The 25,853-nt window shown below is 38.8% G+C and overlaps 1 protein-coding gene across 5 annotated transcripts in view; it reads right to left on the bottom strand.

The window, feature by feature from the left end:
• The window catches only part of LOC137380089 (ERC protein 2), a 966,513-nt gene that overhangs the window by 476,084 nt on the left and 464,576 nt on the right, over positions 1 to 25,853 (bottom strand). For all 5 annotated transcript variants that reach the window (XM_068051709.1, XM_068051708.1, XM_068051713.1 and 2 more), the window contains 3 exons: positions 13,673 to 13,813; positions 12,197 to 12,337; positions 4,850 to 5,043 (listed from right to left, as the gene is read on the bottom strand). In XM_068051709.1, the coding sequence (XP_067907810.1) occupies positions 4,850 to 5,043; positions 12,197 to 12,337; positions 13,673 to 13,813 (476 nt within the window). The remainder of the gene's footprint in view (positions 1 to 4,849; positions 5,044 to 12,196; positions 12,338 to 13,672; positions 13,814 to 25,853) is intronic.

The raw sequence follows: 25,853 nt of genomic DNA, 5'->3' as shown, positions 1-25,853 counted from the left end.
ATGTTTCTATAAGATCACCTCTCATTCTTCTAAACTCCAATGAATAAAGGCCTAACCTGTTTAGCCGTTCTTGATAAGACAACTCCTTCATCCCAGGAATCAGCCTAGTGAACCTTTTCTGAATGATCTCCAAAGCTAGTATATCCTTCTTTACATACGGGGACCAAAACTATACACAGTACTCCAGGTGTGGCCTCACCGACACCCTGTACAGTTGTAACAAGACTTCCCTATTTCTAACCTCTAACCCACTAGCAATAAAGGCCAAAATTCCATTTGCCTTCCTAATTACTTGCTGCACCAGCATGCTAACCTTTTGTGTTTCATGCACAAGAACACCCAGATCTCTTTGTACTGCAGTATTTTGTAGGTCTTTCTCCATTTAAATAATAATCACCCTTTTTATTCTTCCTATCAAAGTGGATGACCTCACACTTTCCCACATTGAACACCATCTGCCAAGTTTTTGCCCACTCACTTAACCTATCTATATCCCTTTGCAGATTCTTTGTGTCCTCGTCACAACACGTCTTCCCACCTATTTTTGTATCGTCAGCAAATCTGGATACACTACACTCTGTCTCTTCTTCTAAGTCACTAATATAGATAATAAATAGTTGAGGCCCCAGGACCGATCCTTGTGGCACCCCACTAGTTACGGCTTTCCAACCTGAAAAAGACCCGTTGATCCCGACTCTCTGCCTTCTGTGTGTTATCCAATCCTCAATCCATGCCAACACATTACCCCCAATACCATGAGCTCTTATTTTGTACAATAATCTTTTATGTGGCACCTTATCGAACACCTTCTGAAAATCCAAATACACTACATCTACTGGTTCCCCTTTATCCACTCTGCTTGTTATATCCTCAAAGAACTCGAACAAATTTGTCAAACATGATTTCCCTTTCATAAAACCATGTTGACTCTGTTTGATTGCATTATGTTTTTCTAAATGTCCTGCTATTTCTTCCTTAATAATTGACTCTAGCATTTTCCCAATGACTGATGTTAAGCTAACTGGTCTGTAGTTTCCTACTTTCTGTCTCCCTCCTTTCTTGAATAGGGGTGTCACATTAGCGGTTTTCCAATCCGCTGGTACCCTACTGGAATCCAGCGAGTTTTGGTATATTATGACCAATGCCTCCACTATCTCTGCAGTCACTTCTTTTAAAACCCTTGGATGCAGGCCATCAGGTCCTGGCGACTTGTCTGCCTTTAGTCCCATCAGTTTGTCCAGCACCTTTTCCCTCGTGATAGAGATTGTTATAAGTTCCTCCCTCCCATTTACACCTTGCTCACCTATTATTGTTGGGATGGTTATAGTGTCCTCCACCGTGAAGACTGAAGCAAAATATTGGTTTAAATTATCTGCCATTTCCCTGTTCCCTGTTATTAATTCCCCAGTCTCATCCTCTAAAGGTTCCACACTTTCTTTAGCTACTCTCTTCCTTTTAATGTATCCATAGAAACTCTTACTGTTTGTTTTTATATTTCTTACCAATTTACTCTCAATCAATTTTCTCCCTCTTCATTAGTTTTTATTGTCATCCGATACTGGTTTCTAAAAAATTCCCAATCCTCTGTCCTACCACTCGTTTTCACCACATTGTATGCCTTTGTTTTTGATTTGATACTCTCCTTAACTTCCTTTGTTATCCACAGGTGGGTCATTGCTCTCTTCGAGTCCTTCCTTCTGACTGGAATAAATGTTTGCTGAGTGTTATGAAATATCTGCTTAAAAGTCTGCCACTGCTCATCTACTGACTTCCCCTGTAGTCTATCTTCCCAGACCACTTTAGATAACTCTTTCTTCATACCTCTGTAATTGCCCTTGTTTATGTTGAAGGCACTGGTTTGAGACTGGAGTTGCTCACTCTCAATCTGAATTTGAAATTCTACCATGTTATGATTGCTTCCTCCTAAAGGACCCTTAACTACGAGATCTCTTATTAATCCTACCTCATTACACAATACCAAATCTAAAATAGCCTGTTCTCTGGTAGGTTCTGCAACATATTGTTCTAAGTAACAATCCCTGAGGCACTCTACAAATTTGTCTTCCATGCTACCCTTGCCAATTTGACTTGTCCGTCTATATGCAGATTAAAATCACCCATAATAATTCTAGTGCCCTTCTTACATGCCTCCATTATTTCCTGATTAATATCTTGTCCTACAGAGAGGCTACTCTTCGGGGGCCTGTAGACCACTCCCACCCGTGATTTCTTTCCCTCGCTATTCCTTATTTCCACCCAAACTGATTCAACATCACAATCTATTACACCTATGTCATTACTCACAACTGCACTGATCCCTTCCTTTAATAACAAAGCTACCTCACCTCCTTTTCCTTTCTGCCTATTCTCCCAGAACGTTTGAACATTCCTTGAACATTAAGATTCCAGTGCTGGTCATCCTGCAACCACGTCTCAGTGATAGCTATCAAATCATATTCATTTATTTCTATCTGTGCCATCAGCTCATCTATCTTGTTACAAATGCTACGTGCATTTAGTTAGAACTGAGTTCTGTTAACAAGTTTCATAACTTTGTCATAATCAATATTTACATTTGTTACATCTCTAAGTATGAATGGAACAGAAAAAATTGCAGCTAAACCGCTCAAACAATTAGAACCTTCAATTCTCCATACCAAATATTTCATTCAGCAACAAATCCAAGATAATTAATGCTGCTTTAGTTCTTCTCTCAAAAGCACCTTAAAATTCATAAGCATTATGAATATTAATCACCTTTGTACTGAAGTTACCAGTGACACTGTGAGTGAACTGACCAACTGGGAACTATAAATTTACAACATATTTCAACAGAATTGTGTGTTTTGTAACATTTGATTTTCGCGGCAGCATCCCATATTCTGTCTGTAAGGTTCAAAATATATAAAGGAAATGCTGAGATTCAGCTTGGAGCTTTAAATGGAGGTAATGTTTCTTCTGAGATTACAATTATAGCATTTTTCTGAATACTCATGTTCCACAGACAAAATGTATTACTATCCAAATACATATAAATGTTAGTTCACTGCACTAAGTATTTTAGTAAAATCATTACTAATAGAATACTATTTCAGATATTCTCCTGCAATGGCTCCTCTTTCCACCCCTGCATATTACCTCTGGAGAACACCAATGAACTATTCTTGGCCCCCTCCTATTTCTCAGCTACATGCTGCCCTTTGGCGACATCATCCGAAGGCACAGCATCAGTTTCCACATGTACACTCATGATACCTCACCAGTACCTCTCCACTGCCTTTACATTATAAAACTGTTAGTCTTACATCCAGCCTTGGATATGCCAATATTTCCTCCAATTAAACATTGGGAAGACTGAATAACAACTTGCATTTATATTGTACGTTTAACATAGTAAAACTTCCCAAAGCACTTCACACATGTGTACGGAGACAAAATTTACATCAAGCCAAAGGAAACATTAGGATAGGTGGCCAAAAGCTTAGTCAAAAGAGCTTGATTTTAAAGAGGATCTTAAAAGAGAGGTGGTGATGCAGAGTGATTTGGGTGGTGATGGGGGTAGAATTTCAGAGCTTAGGGTCTAGATGCATGAAGTCACAGTTGTCAGCCTCAACAACAAACTCAGTTCCCCAGCTACTGATTCCATTCCCCTCCATGACCATTGTTTCTGGCTGAACCAGATTTTTTATTACCTCCAGACTTGACTATTCCAATGCTTTCCTGGATACCCTCCCATCTTCCACCCTCCATAAACCTAGGCTCATACAAAATTCTGCTGGCTGTACCCTACCTCGCACCAATCCATCCATCCATCACCCATAGCCTCCCCCTCCCATGCTTGTTGACCTACATTGGTTCCTGGTCCACCAACTCCTCGATTTTAAAATTATATTTGTGTTCAAATCCCTCTATAGCTCCTCCAACCACCTGAGAACTCTGCGTTCCTCCAACTCTGGCCTCTTACTCACTTTTCCCCATTTCCTTTCCCCCACCACTGGCGGCTGGGCGTCCCCAAGGTCCAGAATCTCTTCCCTAAACCTTTGTGTTTCTCTCTCCTCTTTTATGATGCTCTTTAAAACCTAATTCTTTGACCAAGCTTTTAATCTATTCACTCCTTCTTGTCTTGGTGTCAAGTTTTGTATGATTAGGCTCCTGTGAAGTGCCTTGAGTTGTTTTCCTGTGTTAAGGGTAGTACCTACATGCAAGTTGTTACTAAATAGGTAGAAAGTGTTTCCCTGAAAACCACTCAAAATTACTCCAAACTGCTTCAAAAAGAAAGACTCAATAATTTTACACAACATAAAATAAAAAATAAAATATATTTTGTGCAAAGTGACATGGCATGGTTCATTGTAGTGATTTCCTATATATTGTCAGCACTCCTTGCTGTGCCAGAAGAATGGAGGAAAATGTTGGTTCAAGAAGCCAACTGTTGGTTCATGTGGAGAAACAGCAGGCACTTGTTTATGGTGGGCACAAGAGCAGTCTCGTCAGAGGCTGGTGAACAGATCTCCAGTCCATCTTGTTCGCGAGGACAGCAGCATGGCATGTAAGGGGGACCAATAATAATGCAAGAAAACAAATATATTTCAGAGAAGGGAAAGAGAGAGTAGATTTAAATGACACTTGAAAGGTTTTATGCTTTATTTACCTTCTTGTACAAATTGAGAATGGCATTACAATAACCAGGCTTTGGAGATAGCTCAAAGCAACTATGACAAATTTTCATAAAGGTTCTTTGTACCCTCTCCAATTACTAATAGAATATCAACTTCCTACAGTAAAACTACTTGCTTTGGTTTCAGGTTTACTTAATTCTCATTATGTTAATTAAAAAGTTGACGCTTACCTCTCAAGCTCTGCTATTTTCTTATCTCTGTCATTTTTCTCAGTTTCTACTTCCTTCAAGATCTCTAAGAGTCTGTCAACTTCAGCCTGGGATTTACCAGACTCTTCTTTGTAGTATGCCACATCCTTCTCAAGTTGTCTCATTTTCTCACCCAACTCTGGGTTCAAACGAGCATCCTCTTCAGCATCATGAGCCTTTTATATGGAAAGTAAAGAAAAATGAAGGTGTAAAAAATCTTTAATTTCTGAAATGTGAAAGTATAGCACAGCACTTCATAATTTATTGAACACACACACACACACACACGAACTCCATGAATTTCATAACAAACCTAACACACATGCTTTAAAGTAAAGTAGAGCACAGTGTTACCAATAAAATAATTCAACGATATTATCTTGGATGGAAGCTGGAATACTATGAATGATAGTGCAGGAAAATTTGCAGCCAAAGTTTTTTCAGTACTTTAGACTTCAAACAAGCACACACAAAATAATAAAAATGAAAAAAGCAATGCAATGTTTGGCCTACCCTATGTTCCTCATAATTCCTAATTGGTATCTTGAAAATAAAACCAAGCGCATAAGACAGAACAAGCCAAACAAGGACGAGAATGGAAAATTACAACTAAAACAAATCGCAACTTATAGGATGAAAAAAGTACAGCATTATTTTTCTGAGGATGCTAAATTTCTTTGGGGTGATGTTTTATACCATTAAATTGTATTAGATGCTAAACTGACCAAAAGAATAAGTGCATCATCCAATAAATATTTTTATGTGTTGAATAGAAACTGCTGGGCTTTGTTCAACATATTTCGAAACATGAGGATAATTTAGGAGCACTGTTACTAATTATATGCATATTTTTTCAGTAAACTTGATTCTGTTGTAAATTGTACTGCCAAACTAAGCAACATTTTGTTGCATATCATTCAGAGCTATCTAAACATATGCCATTAAAACCAGTGGTTTATTACCTCTTATTTATTAGGTATGTGGCAACTGATTAAGAAAGAAATGAGAACAAATTCATCATTCATTACCTATTTGATTACTACTGAAATAAATCCAGAAAAGACAATGCAAAGTCGTTTTTGTGTCACTGTAGACATGTCAGCAATAAAACATCTTAATGTCTGGGTTCAACATTGAAGTGTTCTTCATTTATTGTCATTTATTTATATTAGAATGGCAGGATGAAGAAAAGCAGATTGACCAGCTTTCCAAAAGGTAATGAACACAATGAAACGGAGTTCCTGTTAACAGTATTAATTCCATGATCTGAGTCTCAAGAGAGCATAGTTAACATAATAGTTCATTCAGATGCCAGCAGTCCATGGATTCAGTTTAAGAATTAATTGACTTCAGCTAATTCTTCAATTATAGTTTAATCTCAAAAGTTGTTGTATTTTTAATGAGAAGGCACATGACCAAACGTGCAAGAATCAAAATTTGAATTTACAAGAACCTAAAAATAGTGGTATTTGTGTAGCATTCACAAATTTGCACATGAAGTTCACAAAAACAGCAAGAAAAGTAAATACAAATCTTTAAAGCTGATGAACAAAATTAGCCACTTAAAATATTAGGGTTCTGAATAATTTAGTGAAAAAAGTGCAGAAAAACAGTAATTTAAGTGACTTAAAACAAAGTAACTGAAACATGCAGGCTTGATTAATCTGATTATAAAGAAGTTAACCCTCCAAGTGCTTCCAATTCTGCAATGAATTCCTATATCTGACAACAGTCTAGGCACAGAACAAAAGGTGTCTGTGTTCCCCATTATGGTTCTTCATGACAATCAAGGATTTCATGAACAAGAATTTGAATGTAAACCTTTACTATAAAACTTGCTAGTGTTACCAATTTGTCAATTATCACATCCTAACAAGTTGAAAATATTAGGGCATGCCAAAATATAACTAAATTTGATCTGTGCATAAACTGTCAGTCTGCCAAGACTCTGTAGACTTAAAGGTAGAATCACAAGAAACAATACCATGGTTTCACTATGCCAGTTTCTAATTAGTTACCATTTAAGCATAAGCAACCAAGACCTTGAAGTCTACATAGCTTACTTATTCCAGCATGACTGAAAATTGCAACTGTTTGAAATGTTTGCAGAGCTGCACTTAGGTATAAGCACAATATTAGGTCAATGGGTCCTCATGCTTTCATATGTTACACAGGGCATTTTAGAACCACTTACTGGTATGTACATCTGATTGAACAACTGCTCAGCTTGCTACATTGCAAAGTTGGGAAGGAATGAAGCACAGACAGGAAGAAGGAAAGATTCAGGAAAACAGCATTAGCTCAACAAATCCAATGAACTTACACAGAAAATGTCTCTTAAAAGTAGAAATTTAAGTTTCCAAACATTCCACAGTGAAAGTGAGAGGCACTAAGGAAACATAAATGTTGTTTTTGGCTCATAAAAAGAATAGCTAGAGTAAGAATTTTTAGGTTAGTGTTACTTTCCTTTTTTCTCCTCCCCAGGTTAAATAGTCCATGAAATAAAGAAGGCTTCCCACCACTGATGATACATTTACGTGTTCTGCTCAAGTGATGAATAACTGAAAGCACTGTTAGTTTATTAAGGCTATAATTAATCAGAAGGCTTCAAAGTTGGTTGTGAAGATAAGCTTGATTAAATCAGGTTATTAAATTTAAAGTCTATTCTTTTTAATGCAAACACAATTTAACAGATTTCAAAGGAAGTGTAATCTTGGCAGGACAAACAACAGATGTCAATCATCTTTCACCCGATTAACTTTGGAATTCGCCATCAACACACTATTTCCTTTAAAATATTAGTTTATATCTAGAATAAGTATGTATTCATTCAATTCTGATACTTAATTCTACATTTTAAAGCTCTCTGAAAGGCGAAAGACAGCTCTTGTAAGAGAACGGCAACTCTATAAAACAATGGGATAATATCATGTCAGGAGTTTCAGAACAAATTGTACAAGAAAAAAAAAACCTTATGATTTTTCATAAACGACATCACAATTTCCTGCTGCAATGAAATTAATTTAGTGAAAATTTAGTGGCACTTTTGGCCGGAAAAGGAAATGCCAGGATTGTAACAAGCAGGACCACAGATTTTATGGTAAAATATGACAGTTGTGATTGAATGCACAATTAAAAGCAATTTCCTGTTATTCTTCTGTTAAAATTTGTGTTACAAATACAATTACCATGAAAATGTAACAGAATTGTACAAATATAGGTTATAATGTTTTCACAAAATGAGTTGTAATACATAATTTGAAACTGTTCTGAAATACATTTCTGTGTTATTTTCAGCCTAGAGGAATATATTAAATAGTTGCACCCTCATTATTATAGGCACTAATCTGTCCATATCAGTGCAAGTACAAACTATATGGCTATACTGCTATTCACACCACTGTGGGGATAGGGAAATGGATGGGAGTTCAGAACATGCACCCTCAATCACATGCATGGGACTGTGATTTATGATGTACTGCTGTTCTATTACTTACTGATTCAGAGTTGCGTTTTCTACAAATTTTACAAGTGTTCAGCCGATAAACATGTCATTGTACCACAAAAGAAATTTTAAAAATTTGTGAATTCGGCTGTAGGATGCATTTTCACAAAGGTCATTGCAGTATTGGTACTACCATCGTACACTTAGAGGATCGGCATTAAGAAAGTCTGTGACATAACAGCAGCCCAAAAGGTGTGCTGCAAGAGATGGGGTGTTAAGATTTGGATTTTGAGTAAACTTTTCTTCCATAAATTAAAAAAAGCAAATGAATGCAAATACTTTAAGCAATAAACTATGTCTGGTTATGGCCGATATGTTAAAATATGAAGTATACAACGTTTTATAGCTTTAACTGTGCTGACAAAAGAGATATAAATTTAAATATATTGTGTACAGCACAAAAAGCACTAGATTCAGCCTCCAAAGATTTCAAAATTTATATGCTCATACTGATCATTTATTTGTAATACTTGCTGTTTTTGAAACAAATGTTATAGTTTCCAGATTATGTTAGCAAGTTGTAAGATTGAAAATGATTAATGAAAACATTTGAGCTTTGTTGCATTAATAAAACCCGATTTTTCTTAAAATGTTGGTAGATGCAGAACTTTTGAAATCAATGCTACACAATTTTGGAAATGCCATGCAGGGAGAACTTTAAATTTCTGTTTAATTAAACAAAAGGGTGCAAAACTATTTCAAATGACAGTCTAACAAATGATTAAATTGCTCAGACATTTTCTAACTTTCTCCACCTTTTTTCTTGAGGTGGGCTGGGGGTGTTGGTGGGCAATGGAGAAAAATGAATGCCACGTGGTGACAGCTCTATTAAAAGTATTTAAAAATTAAGCAGGCCCTGTATGCTCCACATGATTTCTTTCAAAGAAAAAGTGACATTTAATAACAAATTACTACAAAACCCACCTGAGATGTGAAAAAGGACTTTCTGAAACCTAATGTTTTCTGCACTAAGAAAGTAACCACCAAGTTATTTAAAGAAGTTTCTCATCCAGGTTAATGTATTTGTGTATTTTATTGTATTCATGTATTTTTTTTTAACATTCTTAATGTGGACTTTTCTTATTGGATAAGTTCAACCGTTTTTAATTACCATCTACATTATATAAAATCAACTGGCCACTTGAATAGGGATTTTCTTTAAATATGCTTATTACTGAGCAGAAAACCAACAATATTAAAACATCAAACAGCAGACATTTGGATTCTGTCTACACGACTTTCAGCCAAAATAAACTAAGTTACATCACAAAGGGAGCCAGCAAAAATCACAGGCCCAATGGAATGCTTATCATCACATTATTTTACATTTCTAAGATAACTATCACTTCACTGAAAATCAACAGCAGTGATTCATATACTATAGGTAAATGGTATTCAGCTTTCCAAAGTTTATTTTTGAGGAGATTGAAAATAGTTTGCTTGCATTTATTTGTCTTCATTTGGAAGGAGCATTGAAAATTCACATGTTTCAGTGGTTGCATTACAAACTTTTTTTGTACTTTGCCTGTTTTGATAACAATCAGTTTAGATTCCAGCAAGCAAGAAATTGTGAAGTATTGTGGATCTTTGCAATGTTTACTTTAAATAAGATTGTATGGCTTGAAAGTTCCTCTTTTAATGAACAATGAGAATGCAGGGTGCTCTGTGCAATCCGCGTCCTGCTGTAAAAAAAAAGTTGCAGGAATGTGCAATTTTAGAATGTGTGATTTCTGAGAATGCAACTTTTGCTAATTACAGTGGCAAAAAATGCATTTTGCCATTTTTCGTCAAAAAAGAATCTCACCTCCAACATGCCAAAGATCCAATTTAACTCTTATAAATCCACAGAATCACATTACACAGGAAAAATGCCTTCTTTCAACAGGGAAAAGTAGCTTTTTTAAATACTAAGATTGGGCTAAACATTTTGGAGATCAGAATTAAACAAAATTAAGTTTTTAATGCTCTTCTCCTCCAGGTTTTCTTTATTCCTCTTTGCTAAGACAATATCCTCCCTATACTGAGTGTCAGGACTCTTGACGAGACCATCCACTGTTCTGAAGAGACTGGTCATGAGGAGGCACTTTTTAAAATGTAAAAGACATTTCTATATGCTATGACGTAGCTTTCATTCCCTTTTTAGCAATTTAAGGCATTTTGGTCATCAACTAATGACCAAACTAAGCCCAGCACCACAATATCACTGCTTTACGTGTATAAGTGCTGTACCATAAAAAGAACAATAATATTCTCATACTGAGGAATCTGGTTAGATCAGGGGTTGGGAAAAAAACACATATAATATGAACCCATGACTGTAAAGAAACCCCATTATCAGCTGCTTTCTGGAACATGACTCCAGTCTAACCAGTTGTGAGTGGCCTCTACCTGAAATTCTAACAGCTACATCAAAAAACTAGCTTGAGGTGCATTTTGGATGATTTAATAGCTCAATAGTATCATCCACAGTAAAAACAAATACATTATTTTAAAACAAACTGCAAGAGAAACAGTATAATGCGTCAATTAGGGAAAAAGCTAAGAAATTTCAAGTATTTCTTTCAGGTTTAATTACTTTGAATATTTATCAATGTCTGTAGCAATCCTGCTCTTATTAAAAGTTAATTGGAGACTTTCCAAAATTATAATTGAAACCTTGCATAAAACTACATTCATTAGGTTTAGTCCAGTTTACAAAAAAATTTGTAATTGTATCCCATAAACTTATATTTCTAAAAAGTAATCTGCAAGATTACAGGTCTATCTCTAGACGAACTTCAGAAATCCTATCTCCTGTCTAATCGGTAATTCTTACAATTAAGTATGCATCATGTGGAGATCATGAGAATTGGAGTTTTGCCTGCAAAAGTATAATTATCAAATTAACTGGAAAGTTGCTTCACATTAACTTATCAAAACTATTTTTCTACTTCCAATAAGTTTTGACATGCTTAATAAATGCGGCACAGTGGCGCAGTGGTTAGCACCGCAGCTTCACAGCTCCAGCGACCCGGGTTCAATTCTGGGCACTGCCTGTGTGGAGTTTGCAAGTTCTCCCTGTGTCTGCGTGGGTTTTCGCCGGGTGCTCCGGTTTCCTCCCACCACCAAAAGACTTGCAGGTTGATAGGTAAATTGACCATTACAAATTGCCCCTAGTATAGGTAAGTGGTAGGGGAATATAGGGACAGGTGGGGATGTGGTAGGAATATGGGATTAGTGTAGGGTTAGTATAAATGGGTGGTTGACGGTCGGCACAGACTCGGTGGGCCGAAGGGCCTGTTTCAGTGCTGTGTCTGGAAAAAAATATATACTCAAAAACAAAACACAAAGCAACAATCTTGGATAATTAGTCACAAAGGGCAAACAACTCAAATCTCTTGAATTATATATTGCAAATCACAGAAAAAGTCCCCTTTCCACCAGGAAACGAAGCATGAGAAACCCAAAGAAGAGCTCCCCTGAGCAAAGCAGTGAGAAAGTTACAAGCAGCCCAGAGTGAAAGGTACTTTACACAGAAAAGTACATAATATATTCTACTTTTATCAAGAGTCAAGTGAATATGTAGACAGTTACTGCTACACTGAATGCAAGGGCAATCTAAATATTTAATTAGTGTGATATAATTTTTGGGGAAGGGACATTCAAGATCTTTAAGACATATAGCCCAGACTGATTCAATGTCTAGGTCTTAATTTTTTTTGCTTAAATCTTAGCAGGAATCCTTCACTGATCCAAGATTAATTCATGAACAAATTCCAGATTAGCGCCAGTCACTACAAATATTAATCAGGAAAAACTTATTTTCTTCCCAACTTAACACTTACCTTCTTTAATTGTGCTTCCAACTTACTACATTCTTCTTTTTTTTGCTCTATGGCTATTTCTAGAGATTTTAATTTGGAATCTTTCTTTAAGCCTGTTGAAGCCAATGAGGATGCATGTTCCTTTAAGTCAATCAAACTAGACTGAGAGAAAACAAATAATTATCATTGAAAGTAACAATCTAAAATATTTTTTCAAGTATACTCTTTAATAGTGTTTAATTCTGGATATATATTTAAATCACTTTTCTTTCAAATCAACAGCAATAAATTGCTTTGTACAGAACTCCATAGTGTACACTTAGCACTTCCATTGGCAAAATTGCACTTGGAAGGGAATGATAATCAGAGGACAACCTACAACATTTTAACTCTGATTCTCTGAGGTTCACTGCCTTTGTGTGTATCTCTCAACTGAGTGGGATAAAAAGGGGCGAAGCCTTGTAAAGTATTTTGGAAAGCCTGATCAGTTAAAGTGGATTGCAACAAAATGAGATGAGTACTTGAGGGAAATAAACTTGTCGAGCTACAGAGAAAGAGCAGAGGAATGGGACTGATTGGATTTCTCGACAGAGAGGGACTCGATGGGCTGAATGGCCTCCTTCTGTGCCGTTATGACTCTATGCTAACCTGTTAAAATTTAACATTTGGCTTGCGAGAATTTTGTTCTAACACAACAGAAATTCATATTGCACGTGCTAAATATAAAGTTTTGTTTTTAAAGTTTGATTAGTAGGCCTACCTATAGGCCCAGATTTTGCAGTCAGCGTCAAAGTGACGGTGCTCATCGGTGACCTTGAAGAAAGCTGCCCACAAAGACGTAACAGACTCTGAATGGATTTCACCTTTCCTGATGTTAATTTCATTTTGGCACCAGTGATAGGGGATCTCTGGCACCCAGCAAAAGTGATGCCAGCAAGCAGGCAAAGCAGCTAATCACATTGAAGAATTCTCACAGACAGCAAACCAGGAAGGAATAAGCATGTTTTCTCGTTCACTTTTTATAATCTTACAGAAAGTGAAAAAAAAGATTGGGACATGCAAATGGGATTATGGTAGGAGCTTAAATATGTGAAACTTTAAAAAAAAGTTTTAATATTTTAAAAATGTATGGAATTTTTAGGATGGATTGGAGAAATTTGATATTCCACAAATATAAAAGTAGTTTTTCAAGGCCAGAGAGGTTGTTCATCAGTAATTAAAAAATGGACGTTCACCTCAAATCAGTGATTTCTAATTGAATTCCTTCTGCAGGGACTTCAACAGCACATCCTGTGGCAAAGCGGGAATATCACTGACAACAACTTCTGAATTGCCATTTTTAACTGCGGATGTGTGGGCGGCAGAAGTTGCTGTTAGATTCAGAAAGTAATGACGGTGAAGGCTGACAGTTTCATTATAATCATAAAATCCAAGCTGTCGTAAAAGTACTGTGACAACTCTTGCAATACAAAATGTAATCTCAGATTCCTAACTAACCTCTTTTTCAGCTAGCTCTGCTTGCAAATTATTAATCTTCTCTTTAAGGTCCTTATTTTCTTTTTTATATGACTCAACCTCTTCCAGCCTTTCACGATCATCTCTTTCACGTTGCTCCTTCAGACGTTCTATAATTCTTTCCTGTAAGTGACAAAAGTGAGCCCGGCAATTAAAGATTAAGTAATTTACAATTCAAATTTGCAACAGAACATGTGTATGAAAGGTCTGTTTTTATCCTCTGTAATTTAAATGTTTATCAATATTAGTATTTATGAATGTTTTAACATATTACAACAGATATTTGATACATATTTAAATCTGGCATGGTAAATAATTTCAGAGTGTCATAAAAGTTTCTATAAACTTATAATACTGCAGCAACTACTTAATAAAACATCTTAAGTGGTGCAAACATTTATATGCTATCAACTCATAAAATAAAATTTGAATAGCTATTTTATACAGTACAGATTGCATTTTTAGTTAATATATTTTCAAAATTTTTTGTATAGTTCCCAGAAAGCATTTGAAAAACATTCCTGGTTAGATTTAATATATACATGTTTGATAGCCAGATTATTCTAGCAACCGTTTTTCTTTCAACGTTTGAGAAGTCAGAGTCAACAATCATTAAATTACAACAATATAATAATAATAGGTATTAGCAAAACACCTCATTGAGAAACAATTGAATCTAATCATTACAAACTTGCGGGGACCAGGAAAATATCAGTTCTAATCATGGATTCAAATAATTGAGGTTTGAAGTCCTCTCTTGACTGTTATGGAGCTTTAAGTAGAGCCATGGGGTGGGGGGGGGGGGGGGGGGGGGGGGCGGTAGGGGAACAAAGGTTTTCTATAAGAGAGTTTATTATAACAAGGTTCTACTATAGGCCACAGCTTCTACAACTCAACCACAAAAATTTTTGTTGTAAAAAAAGCCTAATCAGGCAGTTGGTTTTGAGCCTCGAGGGGCCTTAACTGTTTAAAGAGGCTGCACAGATGGGGCATGATCCCTGAGGCAAGCTTGCTTCTTGGCAAGCTCTGGTACTCCGAGTTTTCACCAGGACTGGTCAACTTGGGTCCACCGATGCCAGATTTGCTATACCAATAGACCAAGGGGGAAATACACTTTGGGTATTACATGCCCTTCATTTCTGACGAAACTCCAATCAACTGAGCTTTCAAGGACTGCCTTACTCCTCACTGGTTTGGCCTGAACATCCAAAAATGCTTGAGGCATGCATGTACTGAAGGAGGCTGTAAAGTTTCAGCTGTTCTGGTTGCAGATTCAGGTGGAAACCAGAAGCTCTTTCTGATCCAAAGTGAATTGAGATGTGCACATGGTACTCCCTTGATTATGCGATTTGCAGATACATTTGGCAATCAGAGATGTTCCCTTTGCAATCTAAAATGAACATCTTTGATTCCTTGTCTGGAGGAATAGTTCAGGAAAAGTTGGTGCAGCCGGATCCTCCTCTCTTAAAGTATTACTATGTCAAAAGTGAAGTAAATAATTGGCCAAATACTTCTCAAAATATAAAGTATATGAATCAAGGTTGCAGTGCAGGGATGCGCAATATACTATGAACAGAATCTTTTGTTTGGTAATTCTGGAAAATTCAGCCAGTAAAGCACAGCAAGGTTCTCAACTCACCCTTGATCTAGCAAGAAATAATATAATGAACACCAACATGAAGCAACAATTTACTATCAACTGTTACGGCCGAGGTGGGAGTAGTGAACTGTTTATTCTAGTTCCACTTCTCCACAGGTCACAACATATATTGAAATGTTCCCACTTACCAATATGGTCAATCATATACTCTATTTTACCCAGAATAAAACACACAAAGCAGGTTTCCTCAATAAACAACAAAATTATCATTCTATTATAAAACAAGTCTTAACCAGTGATGAAGAAAAGCAAAAACACATGGATTGAAATGTTACAGTTCCCTTTTTACCCTTGCCCACCACCGCCACCCCCCCCCCCCCACCCCCCCGCCCCCACACACTCACACCTGTTAATCGGAAAAATAAAAGGGATATTTATTCAGAGCTCTGTTACAGACAAAACAAAAACAACATGAGCTGAATACTTGTTCATTCTTGAAGAATGTAGCAGATGATATATGTTGTTCCAAAACAAGCACACAGTCTGGCCTCTGAGTACACAGGTCACTGGGATCTTTTAGAACAGTTCTTTTCAGCTGGCATTGAGACTTAATTTAGCAGGCTTTCCTTTAAACATTCAGCAAGAATCTGGTCTCTTCCTCCGTGACACTTCTTCAGCAGCAGGATAACTTTATCTCATTCCAGAAGGTAAATACTGGCACTACAACCAAAAGCTTGCAGGTTTTCTGCTCTCTCAGGTGCGCTCTGCTGCTCCCGGGCTTTTCCCATCATGGGCGCCTGATTGTCACTTCTCTGCACACATCTTCCCCAGTTACCAGGGTTTTGATTCTATTTTAACTTGAGTCATGCGACAACCAGCAAACGTTGTTGCCAAACCAGTCCTTTCAGTGTCCTCTTGATGACCCTCTTGAAAAAAATAACTGGTCCAACATTCCTCCAGTTTGACTATAAATTCCTCAAAAAATATTTTTAACAAAAAACAGAAGCAGTTTAATAACACCTTCACCCTCAGAGGAATGAAATGCCATATTTAAATGTTCTTCTTTGGCCTCCTTATCTCGAGAGACAATGGGTAAGCGCCTGGAGGTGGTCAGTGGTGTGTGGAGCAGCACCTAGAGTGGCTATAAAGGCCAATTCTAGATTGGATTTCATGCTTTTGCCTGGGCCTGTTTCTCTGCACTTAAGTGATAAGGATGCTGTTTTATAGGAAAGGATTCCCCTACATCTACATCATGTGTGGCTAAGGCTGTACATCCTGGCTTATCCCTACAGACTCTTTTAAATGCTGAGTGTAGCCTTGTTAGGTCTTCTCGTTAGTTTGCATCTAAATTTGAAAGCATAGTGTCCAATCTTCCCAGCAATTCAGTATTAGCTAAACGGATAGTCGGGGGTTCAATTTGAGAATGGTTTAGGCCTTTTTCTGCCTCATCTTCACTATTCCTTTCATCCTTACTGTCCCTACTACCTGACATACCTATGCTTGCTTATCCTCCTCCCAGCGATAATATTGTTTTAACATATTGATATGACACAGCCAATTCTTTTTCTGGCGATCTGGGGTGTCAATCAAATAATTTACCAATTCTCTTGACCACTTTATATGGACCACTGAACAGTGTTTTCAATGATTCACCCTGTAAAGTCAGTAATAACACCACTTCATCCCCTGGTTGAAATGTTTGGGTATTAGCATGCTTGTCTGTCCATTGCTTCATAGTTGTTTGGGAAGTTTTAAGGTATGTTTGAGCCATTTTGCAGGCTCTCAAGAGCCGTTTCTGGAACACTGATATATAATCTATCATAGAAGATTCATCTCTCTGTTCCAAAAACCTTTCTTTAATTAGTTTTAAAGGACCTCTTACCTCATGCCCATAAACTAATTCGAAAAGATTAAAACTGTAGATTCATCAGGTGAATCCCTAGAGGCAAACAAAAGAAATTCTAAAATAAAAGCAAAATACTGCGGCTGCTGGAAATCTGAAATCAAAACAGGAAGTGCTGGAAGTACTCAGCAGGTCTGGCAGCATCTGTGGAGAGAGAAACAGAGTTAACGTTTCAGATTGGTGGAATGGTAACGGTTCAGGTTCTGATGAAAGGTCACCAACCTGAAACATTGTACAAATTTAAACAGCTCTCCACTGGGTCATAGAGTCATAGAGAGATACAACACTGAAACAGGCCCTTCGGCCCACCGAGTCTGTGCCGACCATCAACCACCCATTTATACTAATCCTACATTAATCCCATATTCCCTACCACATCCCCACCTTCCCTCAATTCTCCTACCACCTACCTACACTGGGGGCAATTTGCAATGGCCAATTAACCTATCAACCTGCAAGTCTTTGGCCGTGGGAGGAAACCAGAGCACCCGGTGGAAACCAGAGCACCCGGTGGAAACCCACGTGGTCACAGGCAGAACTTGCAAACTTCGCACAGGCAGTACCCAGAACCGAACCCGGGTCACTTGAGTTGTGAGGCTGCAGTGCTACGGTCCTGAGCTAGAGCCAGATCTTTCCCCACCAGAACTTTCATTGGAATCAAGACCACTCTTTTGTCTTAGTTCCATCTTTTTTAAATTCAAATTCTCTTTCTTCTCCTTCTCTTGCCCTTTCCTTTTCCTCAAATACAAGCTTTTTCATTGTCAATTCTTTTTCAAGTTGAAGCCTAAGTTTTTCCATGTTTTCTTTGTCATGTTCAAGTTGCTTCACCTGTAACTGAATTTTAGTTAACTCAACTGCACTACCCTCTGGTTTACTTTCTTCTTCCAATTTCAAATGGTGCGCTATTACGTCAAAAATGCCTGCTTTCTTTGCTCCTGGTTTTAACTCTAACACCAACAGTTCTGCCAAATCTTTTAGCTTAACCTTGGTAAAGTTCCTCAAATCACTCGGGGATACATCCTCCTTCCCCAGAAAGGTTGCAGCAACTGTTAAAGACATTCCGGTAGAGTAAACTTTATTCCTTGCACAACCTGGGTCTTTTTTATTCCTTTTTAAATTATCCCAATTACAATTGTATGTCGTCGGCGTTGGATTTATCCCGGCAACAGTGCCCCCAATTATATGTTAATACCGAGGCATGAGGAGTGAACTGTTTAGTCTAGTTCCACTGCTCCACAGGTCACAACGTATATTTATATTTTCCCACTTACCAATACTTTGTTTTTCCCAGAATAAAAAAAACACACAAACCAGGTTTCTTTAATGAACAACAAAATTATCAGTTTATTATAAAACCAGTTATGAAGTAAAGTAGAAACACACAGATTGAAATTTTACAATCCCCTTTTTACGTTGGCATGCACGCACACACGCACGCACACATGTTAATGGGAAAAATAAAAGGGATGTTTGGGTGGGGGACTTCAATGTCCATCACCAAGAGTGGCTCGGTAGCACCATTACTGACTGAGCTGGCCGAGTCCTAAAGGACATAGCTGCTAGACTGGGTATGCGGCAGGTGGTGGGGGAACCAACATGAGGGCAGAACATACTTGACCTCGTCCTCACCAATCTGCCTGCCGCAGATGTTTCTGTCCATGACAGTATTAGTAGGAGCGACCACCGCACAGTCCTTGTGGAGACGAAGTCCCGCCTTCACATTGAGGATACCATCCATCGTGTTGTGTGGCACTACCACCATGCTAAATGGGATAGATTTCGAACGGATCTAGCAATGTAAAACTGGGCATCCATGAGGCGCTGTGGGCCATCAGTAGCAGCAGAATTGTACTCAACCACAATCTGTAACCTCATGGCCCGGCATATCCCCCACTTTACCATTACCATCAAGCCAGGAGACCAACCCTGGTTCAATGAAGAGTGCAGGAGGGCATGCCAGGAGCAGCACCAGGCATACCTCAAAATGAGGTATCAACCTGGTGAAGCTACAGCACAGGACTACTTACATGCCAAACTGCGTAAGCAGCATGCAGCAGACAGAGCTAAGCGATCCCATAACCAACAGATCAGATCTAAGCTCTGCAGTCCTGCCACGTCCAGCCGTGAATGATGCTGGACAATTAAACAACTAACTGGAGGAGGTGGCTCCACAAATGTCCCCATCCTCAATGATGGGGGAGCCCAGCACATCAGTACGAAAGATAAGGCTGAAGCATTTGCAACAATCTTCAGCCAGAAGTGCCGAGTTGATGATCCATCTCGGCCTCCTCCTGAAGTCCCCAGCATCACAGATGCCAGACTTCAGCCAATTCGATTCACTCCGTGTGATATCAAAAATCTAATGAAGGCACTGGATACAGCAAAAGCTATGGGCCCTGACAATATTCCGGCAATAGTACTGAAGACCTGTGCTCCAGAATTTGCTGCGCCCCTAGCCAAGCTGTTCCAGTACAGCTACAACACTGGCATCTACCTTGCAATGTGGAAAATTGCCCAGGTATGTCCTGTACACAAAAAGCAGGACAAGTCCAACCCGGCCAACTACCGCCCCATCAGTCTACTCTCAATCATCAGTAAAGTGATGGAAGGTGTCATCAACAGTGCCATCAAGCGGCACTTGCTTAGCAATAACCTGCTCAGTAATGCTCAGTTTGGATTCCGCTCGGGCCACTCAGCTCCTGACCTTATTACAGCCTTGGTTCAAACATGGACAAAAGAGCTGAACTCAAGAGGTGAGGTGAGAGTGACTGCCCTTGACATCAAGGCAGCATTTGACTGAATATGGCATCAAGGAGCCCTAGCAAAACTGAGGTCAATGGGAATCAGGGGGAAAACCCTCCGCTGGCTGGAGTCATACCTAGCACAAAGGAAGATGGTTGTGGTTGTTGCAGGTGTATCATCTGAGCTCCAGGACATCACTGCAGCAGTTCCTCAGGGTAGTGTCCTAGGCCCAACCATCTTCAGCTGCTTCATCAATGACCTTCCTTCAATCATAAGGTCAGAAGTGGGGATGATCGCTGATGATTGCACAATGTTCAGCACCATTCGTGACTCCTCAGATACTGAAGCAGTCCGTGTAGAAATGCAGCAAGACCTGGACAATATCCAGGCTTGGGCTGATAAGTGGCAAGTAACATTCGCGCCACACAAGTGCCATGCAATGACCATCTCCAACAAGAGAGAATCTCACCATCTCCCCTTGACATTCAACGGCATTACCATCGCTGAATCCCCCACTATCAACATCCTAGGGCTACCAATGACCAGAAACTGGACTGGAGTAGCCATATAAATACCGTGGCTACAAGAGCAGGTCAGAGGCTCGGAATCCTGAGGTGAGTAACTCACCTCCTGACTCCCCAAAGCCTGTCCACAATCTACAAGGCACAAGTCAGGAGTGTGATGGAATATTCTCCACTTGCCTGGATGGGTGCAGCTCCAATAACACCCAAGACGCACGACACCATCTAGGACAAAGCAGCCCGCTTGATTGGCACCCCATCTACAAACATTCACTCCCCCCACCACCGACGCACAGTGGCAGCAGTGTGTACCATCTACAAGATGCACTGCAGCTATGCACCAAGGCTCCTTAGACAGCACCTTCCAAACCTCTACCAACTAGGACAAGGGCAGTAAATACATGGGAACACCACCACCTGCAAGTTCCCCTCTAAGTCACACACCATCCTGACTTGGAACTATGTCGCCGTTCCTTCACTGTCGCTGGGTCAAAATCCTGGAACTCCTTTCCTAACAGCACTGTGGGTGTACCTACCTCACATGGACTGCAGCGGTTCAAGAAGGCAGCTCACCACCACCTTCTCAAGGGCAATTAGGTTTGGGCAATAAATGCTGGCCTGGCCAGCGATGCCCACATCCCATGAATGAATCAAAAAAAACACTTGGGCTGAATACTTGCTCATTCTTGAAGAAAACAGATGAGATATGTTGTTCCAAAACTAACATACAGTCTGGCCTCAGAGTATATATAAATGGGTCGTTGGGATCTTTTAGAACAGTTCTTTTCAGGTGGCATTGAGAATGAATTTAGCAGGCTTTTCTTCAAAGACAGGAGGTGAGATGAGTCAACACAGTGGACTTTTCAGGGTCTTTTAGAGAGGTGCTGGAAAGCTGAGCCGGGTTCTCTTGGAAGTTCTCTCCTTCTTCTACAGGCTTTTTCAAGAGATGGAACAGGCTAGGATTTTGTCCTTCTATTTTTTGAAACTCCAACCCCTTTTAAATAGTTACGACCATACATACGAACATACAAATTAGCAGCAGGAGTAGGCCACTTGGCCTCTCGAACCTGCTCCGCCATTCAATAAGTTCATGACTGAACTGATTACTCCACATTTCCAACTACCCCCGATAACCTTTCACCACCTTGCTTATCAAGAATCTAGCTACCTCTGCCTTAAAAATATTCAAAGACTGCTTCCACCGCCTTTTGAAGAGAATTCCAAAGACTCACGACCCTCAGAAAAAAAATTTCTCCTCATCCCCGTCTCAAATGGGCAACCCCTTATTTTTAAACAGCGACCCTCAGTTCTAGATTCTCCTGCAAGTGGAAACATCCTTTCCACATCCACCCTGTCAAGATCCCTCAGGATCTTATATGTTTCAATCAAGTCGCCTCTTACTATTCCAGCTCTGCTCAATTTCTAACATTTATAAAACAAATGTGTACTCAATGTGATACACAGAACACAGCACAAGATACTTTCAAATGCTTTATTTATTTCACTTGTAAAGGAGGCACTACAGCTTGAATGAGAATAAAGGTATAAAGAGCTCCTTTATGAACAAAGATCATATTTAACAACTTCCTTTCCAATATACTTTTTTCTAATGCATGACTGTTCCATGCTTAACAAATATAAATGGTTAATGCAACTTGCCTTTTATGAACTTTTCGTCTGTGGTCTTTTCTTGCACAACGCTAGTGCTATAAAGTAGTGCCACAGAATGTTCACTGGTTACCATAACTGCATCTTAAGTAAACAATTGATGCAGCAGGTGAATGTGTGCACAGGAAGGTTATTTGTACTCTGGACAAGTCTGTATTTTTTTCAATCATAAGCAAAACAAAAGCAACTTCTAATCTGACAGAGACCAACTGAAAAGCTGATGAACTGTCATAAAATATCTTTGACTAATTACCAGCAGAAAAAGCATGGCCTTTTCATCTTTCAATGGTCTCTGGCTTATACAGATGCAATACTTAGCTTTGGCTAGACAATATCAAATGAAATGGTGAGATATAATGAAATATACTGAAGCTGAAGATAAATAATTCTGGTATTCCACTGTACAGACTGAAACATAAGCAAGTACAATTCCTGGAAATGCAATGAAAGTACACAGAAAAACACATGAGGAACATTGCAACATTGAACACAGGCATGATAAATACAAACATCCTGGGACAAATAAGATGGTGCACTGTTAATATCACCACTCCAATGAAAAGGCAACTTATGGCAAATAACACAAAAGAACTACCATTTAATCATATTAAATGTACATATCAGAACGCAAAAGCAACCAGATCTCACTCAGCCCCTACACAAAAATATCCATAACATTCCACTAAAACCAATTCTACAGCTATTAAGACACTAGAATGCAATAAATATAAATACATAAAGCAAATTCACACATCAAAAACTTGACTTTTTAAAGTGGCTAAATATAACTTTAAGTTGGGCATTTGGTTGCTTTACAAAATGGTCAAATTCTCATGAGTAACATATTACTGCCTTCGTGATTATTTTTCTGGGATACTGCCACCTGTCACAAGCTATATTATGTGAGGTCAGGAGACCTCCAGGGTTATAATTTGGCTAAGAAAGGAAGAAAAGTAAAAATTAAAATTACAAAACACAATGTTCAACATGATAATACATCAGAAGGAACAAAAACTATTGCCACTGGAAAAATACATACACCAAGAGGAGGAGATATTCATGTTCATGATATTAATGGAATTGGCTTTCGTCACAGTAGTATTACTCCATGACCAAACGCTTAAATATAAGGTAGATCAACTAATCACATTGTCCTCTGCCTTCGGAGTCCTGTTAAATTGCCCCAATCTAGACTAACTTCATTTGGACTGAACAGGTGACTTGATAAGAGGCTGCTTGTCCATGGGACATTTGACTTCTCACACCATGATGGTTGATAAGATCCCGTTAGGGACCATTACATTCTAAAAAGAAAAATTCGAATTCCCAGTTATTACTGAAAGAATTACGCCACAAGATTTCATGTTTTAAACAAAAACTTGACAAGAGTTAACCAAAGTAAAACACTACTATCGCTACAATTTGAAAACACATTTTTAAACTTAAAATCCTACCAGAACATGAAGATGAATACTTTAAACTCTAAATCTCAACATAATACCCTCGTTTGACTGTTACTTCTACCCCAAGAATTTTCCCTACACATTACAGAATCTTGGTGATTTGTTCACTTCTCCTGGGACCAATCCAAAACGTACCACAGCTCTTAGGAATTTACTTCAATTTCCTTAATTTCTCAGCTGTCTTCTGAGGTTTGAGATTTCTTGGGAATTCTCCCTCTTCCTTCAGCTAGGCAATTCCTCCAGTTGACCTTCAACACCTCATAAATCTGGATTTTCCAGTTTGAGCATGGGTCTGCCTCGAAACAGAAACACCCCTGCTTCCTGATGGCCTCTCTGCTCCCGAGTCCAACTGCTTTCAAAGCCAACAGCTTTCCAAAAGCCAACTGCTTGTCTGAAGCCATCAGTATTCCAAAAGCCAACTTGCTTTTCTAAAAACTAACTAACTGAATACACAAGGCCTCCTGTGGTTTTATGACTTTAATTTCTCTAACTCTGTCTTTGTAAGAACTCAAGAGATTTTTGAACTTTAAATCTTCCCTCTGTTCTGGGAAATTATATGAATAATTTAAACCCCTGGCAGAGGCAGCTACAGTAACACCATCTCCACCAGGTAATTAAGAGGGGTGTCCATTGTGTAGGGTCTTTACATTTCCCAATATGACCTTAGTAAATGAACATGGGCCTCTCTTTGATTTGTAACCACCCTAGGTTTGTTTGCTGACTTCTCAAACCAGGTGCTTTTATTTGTCTTGCATTTGATTCCCAAATTAAAAGTTACCTCTAGAAAATGAATATAAACCATGAACCTGGTGATCGTAACATGGTACACTGTCGCATTTGAGGCCAGAAAGCAAGCAGCACATCTGTTTAGCTCCAAATGTTTTATGTCCCTTATCAAGTAACTATATTCTTAAATTGCCGGGACCTATTTCCAAAAATCTGTTACTTAACATTAGGTGACATATCTTGTAGTCTGTTATGTTTCCATGTTCTAGCCAAAACTTCCAATGTCTTCTAATTCAATAATCAAGTCTGTGTGTACCAAACAGATTCTTCCAGCTTCTTAAACTTTTGTATGCAAGCTTTAGGCATTAATCATAAACAGAACAAGGAACACATTTGGCAATATAATAGTTCACTAGATCAATACAAGGAAACACTACTTTACTGCTTAGTGACAGTAGACAATTAACCATATGCTTCTGTTCCACCTCATGGTGAAAAGCTAAGAATTCAAATAACAATAAAACTATAAATATCATCTCCCTTTCTATAATTCGGAATTCAATTTCACAAAATTATGAGTCAAATGTTCCACCTCACCTAACAAGTGTTGCTCTGCCAATGCAAGAGCAAGTCAATTCTCTTTGCTTTCATCTGTCTTTCCCTTTCTTCCTGCACTCTGCCTTATTTGAGTTTCTGTTCACAGTAGTTTCAGCACTCTTCATCTGCACTGTCCCTCCTCCTGCTCTTTCCCAGCCTCAAATTTCAATTTCTAACTGTATCACCCATCCTTTGTCTTTTTCTTCAGCAGATAAACAAATTAGCACAATTTTTCTAACTCTTTTAATGAAGTTTTCAGTTTTGAATATTACTGTTTCTGTTCAGTTCAATGTTTTAAACCACTGTCATGACATCAATGCAAATCAGAATCCAACTACTGTTGACAAGTGTTACAGATTTCAGATCTGCACCTCTCAAGTTCAGCACCATCCAATTCTTCTGTATGTGTATCCCACATGACCTACAGTCTGCATACCTTGGAAACCACCTATCAGCAAGGGCAGACATCGACGATGAAACTCAGCATCATCTCCAGGGAGCCAGCGCAACCTTCAGTTGTCTGAGGAAAAGGGTGTTTGACGACAAAGACCGCAAACTTGGCACCAAGCTCATGGTCTACAGGGCCACAGTGTTATCTGCCCTCCTGTGTGCGTCGGCAACATGGACACTGTACAGCAGACATCTCAAAGCCCCAGAGATATATAACCAGCTCTACCTCCGCAAGATCCTGCAAATTCAGTGGCAGGACAGGCACTCCAATATCAGTGTCCTCTCTTTGGCCAACATCCCCAGTACCAAGACACTGGTCATGGCTAGTCACTTATGCTGGGTGGGTCACAGCATCCACATGCCTGACATAAGACTCCCAAAACAAGCTTTTTACTCCAAGCTCTGTCACAGCAAGAGGCTACCAGGATGGCAGAGGAAACGCTACAAGGATGTCCTTAAAGCCACCCTGAAAAATGTGACATTGCTTTTGATT

This window comes from Heterodontus francisci, chromosome 19, assembly GCF_036365525.1.
Source record: "Heterodontus francisci isolate sHetFra1 chromosome 19, sHetFra1.hap1, whole genome shotgun sequence".
NCBI classification, from domain to species: Eukaryota; Metazoa; Chordata; class Chondrichthyes; order Heterodontiformes; family Heterodontidae; genus Heterodontus; species Heterodontus francisci.
This window is presented reverse-complemented; position numbering and strand designations above follow the sequence as displayed.